Source organism: Elephantulus edwardii, unplaced genomic scaffold, assembly GCF_000299155.1.
Source record: "Elephantulus edwardii isolate Elephantulus edwardi_28Jun2011 unplaced genomic scaffold, EleEdw1.0 scaffold00157, whole genome shotgun sequence".
Taxonomy (NCBI): Eukaryota; Metazoa; Chordata; class Mammalia; order Macroscelidea; family Macroscelididae; genus Elephantulus; species Elephantulus edwardii.
The window spans coordinates 1,591,540-1,598,465 of record NW_006399907.1 but is presented as its reverse complement, the minus strand read 5'-3'; the positions used below and the strand labels follow the sequence as shown (position 1 = coordinate 1,598,465).

The 6,926-nt window shown below is 34.4% G+C and overlaps 1 protein-coding gene across 1 annotated transcript in view; it reads left to right on the top strand.

The window, feature by feature from the left end:
• The window catches only part of ITPR2 (inositol 1,4,5-trisphosphate receptor, type 2), a 732,333-nt gene that overhangs the window by 337,490 nt on the left and 387,917 nt on the right, over positions 1–6,926 (top strand). The window contains exons 31-32 of the mRNA XM_006895058.1: positions 605–856; positions 3,383–3,508. Coding sequence (XP_006895120.1) covers positions 605–856; positions 3,383–3,508 — 378 coding nt within the window. The remainder of the gene's footprint in view (positions 1–604; positions 857–3,382; positions 3,509–6,926) is intronic.

The following is a 6,926-nucleotide window of genomic DNA, read 5'->3' as shown; positions in this document are numbered from 1 at the left end:
GGTGTTGCAACCTAGAAGACACAAATTTAACTAACAAGTTAAAAGTACATGAGTCAAAAATTAACAAGCAATAATATTCCTATTAGAGGTTCTAGTAGTGGCACAAATCAAGTTACAGAGGGAAGGTGATTCTTAAAATAAATATTCTGTGCTTTTAATATAGGTTCAAACTCAGATACAGTAATGGTGATTACAAACACACATACTTCCTTTTCTCATAGAATCAATAATAATTTTACAGAGGTAATTCTTGATTTATGTATCTCTCATGCTTTGACAGCCAGGTTGAGTTGAAGTAGAAGGATAATTTTATCCTTTTGGAGATTTAATTTCAGGGAGACATTAATTAATCTCTTATGTAATTTAACAGTTGAGTCTACCTTTATCTCGTATATCTCCTTAACTGTTTTGATGACATTCCTAACCAATCCTTTGGACTGTAACCTTTTATTATATCTTTGATATCATCCTGTCTTGGCATAGTTGTGCTTTAATTAGTTTATCTATATTTCACAGAGAAATGCATATCTTTTCAGATAGTCTTTGTAAATAATGCTGGATGAACATTTGAAGTACTAGGCAGATTCTCTTGTTATCATTTCAGTTAATAAATGGAGGTGAAGATGTGCTGATATTTTACAATGATCGAGCATCATTTCCCATCCTTCTCCATATGATGTGTTCAGAAAGGGACCGAGGTGATGAGAGTGGCCCCTTAGCCTACCATGTTACACTTGTGGAATTGCTGGCAGCATGCACAGAGGGGAAAAATGTCTACACAGAAATCAAGTGCAATTCCCTTCTGCCCCTGGATGACATAGTCAGGGTGGTGACCCATGATGACTGCATACCTGAGGTATGTCTGCGAAGAGCTTAGCAGCTGTAAAGTCATTATTTTTTTGTTAAAGTTCCTAAGGTACAGAAATTAAGCTGGCTGACATTTATGATGAAAGAGTATATTTAGTCAAGGAATTGTATTTGGCTGTATACTTAGAAAATTTGGAGTGTTATGAAAATGCTTGTTTGGATTCTACGTGAAGCTATGAAAGAGAACATTTTAAACATCTAGCCACTACAGGCTTACTGGAAGCTGCTAGATAAGACTCCTAAATCCTTAGCAAGCATGACAGTGTGATAAGACTAAAAAGTTTACTTGTAATCTCTAGCATGTTTTGTGAGCATAAAATAGAAGCTTCATAAGTAATTGATGGACATTGATTTGGAGAGGCTAAGATAGTTCATCAAGACTATCTATATTAGTCTCTACAGGTATGCCTTGCTTTATGAAATACTATATATTCTTAAGTCTGTGACCATATTACGTTGCTTCATTCATACATCTCCCTGCCCTGGTTCAGCTCTATCATTAGACAGAACTCAGTTGAACCTACTGGTTGTCTGCCAATAAGCTTCTATTAAGGAGGTTTCCAGGAATGTATATTACAATCATTTCTGTCTTTTGTACTGTTGTGGTGCATTGTTGCAAAGTTAAAAAATATGTATGATACACCATGTAGAGCATAAAGCCAAACTTATAAAATGAAAGTATATTTAAAGGGTCAAATTCATGATGGACTTTTATTTTTGTGCCATTTTATGGACTTTGACATTTTAAACTGTGAGTGACTTATGTCATAGAGGAGTTTAGTATAGGGTAGCACATGGAGGAATTTGAATGGAGTGATTATATTCAATATTTCTGTGCTTATTTCAGACCTTTGTTATCCATGTTTTTATCACATGTGGGTTCCTTGAATTTCTCCTCTTATTAACTCAATCCTTTTCATCCTTCCAAAGCTGATTTCATGTTTACATCTTTAGAGATGTCCCTGACGTCTAAAGGAAACGATAATTTGAAATACAGAATTTTATTTTATAATTATGGCTATAAGCCCTTAGCTGTGTCTTAAAGATTATTAGTTCTTTAAGGGTAAGATAGATTTGGTTTTCATTCACCATTATATTGTTTGAGACAGAGAATGAATAGGAATCTTGAATCATAACTTCCTAGTTTTGTGACTCCAGTGTGTTATAGTACCTTTCTAAGCTTCAGTTTCCATGAATTTAAAGAGTTATACCTGATGCCACACAAGGTCATGTGAGTGTTTGCAGTTATTAAAGACTGTCCAAGTGATGATGGTGATACAGTGAATGACTCAGGCGTTTCCCTAACCTGTGATCAGGTACACCTACCTTAACTTTGGGGTTGTTATGTGCTGTCAAGCTGCTTGCAACTCATAGTGACCCTATGTACAACAGCTCTGAACCCTGCTCTATCGTGAGATAATTTCATTGTCCCTGACACACTTCCTCCCCTCACCCCCAGTCACCGAGTCAGTCCATCACATCTGAGGTCTTCCTCTCGTGCTGTTCCTCACCCCTAACGAGTGTGATGTCCTTCTCCAAGGATTGGTCCTTAGAGATCTTCTTTTCCTGTGAGCAAAACAGAAGGAAGCCCTATGCAGTATCACCTCACTTAGACATTTAAGTTGGTTTCCATGAATCTTGTGAAAATATTGTTATCATTGTCATATAAATATAAATATATATATATATATATATATATATATATATATATATATATATATATCATATTGCTCTAAGGCTAGAATCTTGACATAACTAAAAACTTAAATAAACCACTAGTTACTGCTTTATGTACAGTGACTATGGTATATGTTGGTGAGACTCAATTATGCAACTTAATAAGGAATTTTGTTAAATCTGGGTCTTGCTCAGAGTTTAATTCATCAAAAATAAATTTTTCTTTACATATGGTTTTCTTAAGTATTTTTGATTAGTTAGAAATATTATTTGTCTAACATACTTAAACATCATATTAGGATTCTCATGATTGCAAGTTACAAAAACCCATCTTACACTAGCATTAGATATAAAAGGGAAGTTGAAGGAGACTTATTAAAATAAATTCAGCAGTACAAACCGTGTTAGAATTCTTTCCATCTATTTTCGCTTATCTTTCGGTGTTTTTGATTTAATCTTCTCTTTGAGGATAATTTTCCTCCACATACATGTGGGAAAGACAATGGCTTCCTGAAATCCAGGTTTCTCTTGTTCTAATTTAGCAGCACAAATTAGAACAAAGGGAGAGAGCATTGTTGATTTCTAGTTTTCAGGCACAGTAAGCCAGGCTTGAATCAAGTGTTTGTTCCTATAGTAATCACTAAGCCTGGAGATCATATACTCACCTTGGTACAGAGGGGAATGCCTTTGGAAAATAAAGGAAATTGGAATTTAACTAAGCAAAATAAATAACCGTAAAAACCCAGATTAACTGTAATCTACTATAGGCATTTTTATCATTGATATTTAAAAATAGCTACTTGAAAATAATTTTCATTTATATTTGAAATTTGTACAGGTTAAAATTGCTTATGTGAATTTTGTTAATCACTGTTACGTTGACACCGAAGTGGAAATGAAAGAAATCTACACTAGTAATCACATTTGGAAATTATTTGAGAACTTCCTGGTAGATATGGCAAGAGTAAGTATTTTGGTCCATTAAATACTTTTTTGTGTTTAGTAAGGTAGTTGAACTATCAGCATATATTTTGATTAAGCAATAAACATCTGGATGATATTGTGACTAACCATATAAGCAAAATATAGGTTTGATAGCAGTAAGTTTCAGTGTTCATTTTCACCCTTACTACTTAACTTTGTTGTGAAACGGAATTTTACTGGCTGGTTTCTATCGACTCTTTTCAGACTCAGCTGACCCTCCAGTGGTTTGAGGGGGCGGTGAGTTGCCCAGGAGGTGAGTTGCACACAGTGCTCTCTGATGGAGCAGCTGGTAGATTTGAACTGCCAGCGAGATGTAGCCTTTGGGTTAGCAGCTCAGCTCTCTATAGACTGTGACATCAGAGCTCCCTAGATAAGGCACAGCCGAGATCAGTTTGTTTAGCATCTTACTATGAATGCAATTATGTTTTACCACGAATACATTTACAAAGCCCTGGTGGTAGTTCACAGAAACTATTTTAGTAAGCCCGCCAAAACACAGTGCATCTTTGCTGTTTGAATCCACAAGCAGCTCTGCAGGGGCAGAGGAGCAGCTGACTGGAGGGCCAGATACGAGTCATTTCTGAACTTGACAATGAGTCTTGAATATTTTTTGCAATGAGGAAGGTCTCAGACTCGACTGATGTTTCAGGCAGTTAACTGTTCAGAACTTAGTATTGTGTATTGTTGCCTGTTCAATCTCCATGGAAGAGTACTATAGCAGTTTATATCTGGTGTTGACTCATGTCAGGCCCTTTCTTTCTCTCATTTATGTGTAGATACATTGCTTTTTTAAGTCCGTTTCCTCATTTTTGTTTGTTTAATGGTGGTGGGTTAGAGAGTTCATGGAGATGTAGATCTTGTTCATATTTTCTGGGTACTACCTGGCATATGCTATTATTTCATTCATGTTGTTGTTGTTGTTAAGTGCCGTCGAGTCGCAGGCGACGCATAGCGACCCTATTTAGTAAAAAAATTGAATAAATTATTATCTTAGTAGCACTTAAATTAATATTTTAGTATCTTTGACTCTTTTTTTGCATAATAGTTTTCATCTGTGTATTTGTTTGCCTATAATGTTATGGAGGTGGGTTTTTAAAAAATTTTGCTTTGCTTTGTTATGAATCTCCTTAATTTTTTCCTTGGAGAGTTTTAAGATAGACTTTTCAGTTGGCTTTACTTTAAAGAAGATAGTGTTTAGATAATGTGTTAGACCTAATTTGAAATACAATGACTTGCCTCATTCTCTTTGGACTTCCTGTATGTTTTGAATGCAGGTGGTTTTATTTAAGTATCATATGAATGTACTGAGTGATGTCTGTATTTCCACAATCTTACAAGATGGATGCTGGCCACTTGTCATTAACTAAAAAAAATGACGTCTAACAACAAAGGCAGCCACCCTTTTACCCATCTAGAATGCGAGAACAAAGTGGATCTAGTATAACATCGACTGTAAACCTAGATATCTGAGCTTAAATTTCAAATTGTGAATTTCAGACGAAGAACTCTATTTTTTTCAGGATTTCTTTGTAATGGGTTTTTGTTTGTTTGTTTTGATTTTGGTGTCATGAGTGAGAACTTTGCATTAAAATATGTATGAATTAAAACAAAAAATACAAACCCATTGCTCTTGAGTCATGGTTCATGTCCATTAAGTTTATGCCATTCCTCCATAATTATTTCTGTGTTAACCTTTCCTAACCTCCATTAGTCTGTAAATATTAATGAAACCAAATTATTTCATCTTTCTTTCGTGCAACTTCAAGTATCTTTGAACTCCCTACCTTTTTGTTAACAATACATTATGACACACTGTGCCACCTATTTGCATCATTTCTACAAAATTAAAACTACTTATTTATCTTTATAAAATTTCTCAGGTAATCTGTGTCTGTGTAGAAATCAGCTGCTTTTTTTCCTTCCCATTTTTAATAGGACTTTGTATTCTACTCATATATACTCCATTGACCTTTTTAAATCCTTGTATCTAAAACCATCTCCAAGTATGTCCTGGGACCTTGAAGTTTTGGATGACTTATATGCCAGTGACTGAGCTTTAAAATTGCACGTGCAGGACAATTTTAAAGAGATTATACACTGATTTCCAGAGCTGCACATTGCTAGAGATAAAAGATAAGCTTGAAAAAGACCAAGGTCACTTTCTAGGTAGCTTGACTCTAACTCTAAGAAATTTTTTTTTAATAAACCAAAAAGAGAAGATGATAACTCTCACTGATGTGGAACTAGTTTTTACTTTTGTTCTTTTTTTTCCTTTCTCTTATTTTTCTTAGTTTTTACTTTTGTAAGCAGTGCATATATAACAAAGATAAACACATGTATATCTTTTCTTAAAAAGTAAAGTTTATGAAAAAATAAAAAATATGCGTGTGGTGAATATTTGAATTAGGTACAAATTTATCTTGTTAATTAAGTATAGATGCTGGAAAAGCTCAGCATCTTCTTGATATATAATCACTTAATATGTTTGCCTACAACAATGTATATTACCAATATGTTTTCTCTTTCTGTCATATTTCTTTTCTATTTAATATATTAAAGAAGCAGTTCTCTAATCTTCACCATGGTTTATAGGGGATTATTTTTGCTATTTCAAGGAAGAAAAAGGAAACCTGACCTTTTCTTGTTTGGTATTTCCTCTCCCCCTCCACCAAAGGAAAATTAAGGAAATAGTACAAACATTAAAATTCAAGTAATAACAAAATACAGCTCAATAAGTAGAATGTGGTCTTCAAAACAGATGTTTAAGTCATAATGAATTGTGTAAGCATAAAACACATGGTCTGTAGAGTCAGCGTTCTCAAATTTTAGTGCCCATTAGAATTATCTGCTGGATTGAGTAAAGTGGATATCTGAGCTCCACCTCAGAGTTGTCATTTGAGTAGATTTGAGAAGGTCACAATTTTGTGTTGCTAACAAGGTCATAGCTGAAGCTGTTGGTCTAAGGATCACACTTGATTATATGATTAATAATTATAGTAGCGCATGGTGGATAAGAGTATAGGTTTCAGAGGTGTTGGCCTGGACAGAGTTCAGGTACACATTCTGCATCTTATTTGTTCTGTTATTTCATACTATATAATTGGCTCCTATGTCCCTGGATTTTATCATTTGTAAAATGAGCATAATAATAGCATATTCTTCAGAGTTTCTGGGAAGAGACAAAGAGATTATGAACATAAAACTTTTAATATGGGACAAGCATTAAGAAATGATAGCTTTTAGACTATTCTCTCCCCCATAGACTTCAATGCCGTAAACATATTTCATCCAGTTTTTCTCAGTCTTAAAGTATTATATTTTAGGGCATTATTTTTATCGTAGGAGTATGCAATGAGGGTTGCAGAGTGGATTATATTTGGGGGTAGGGGGTGGGGTTT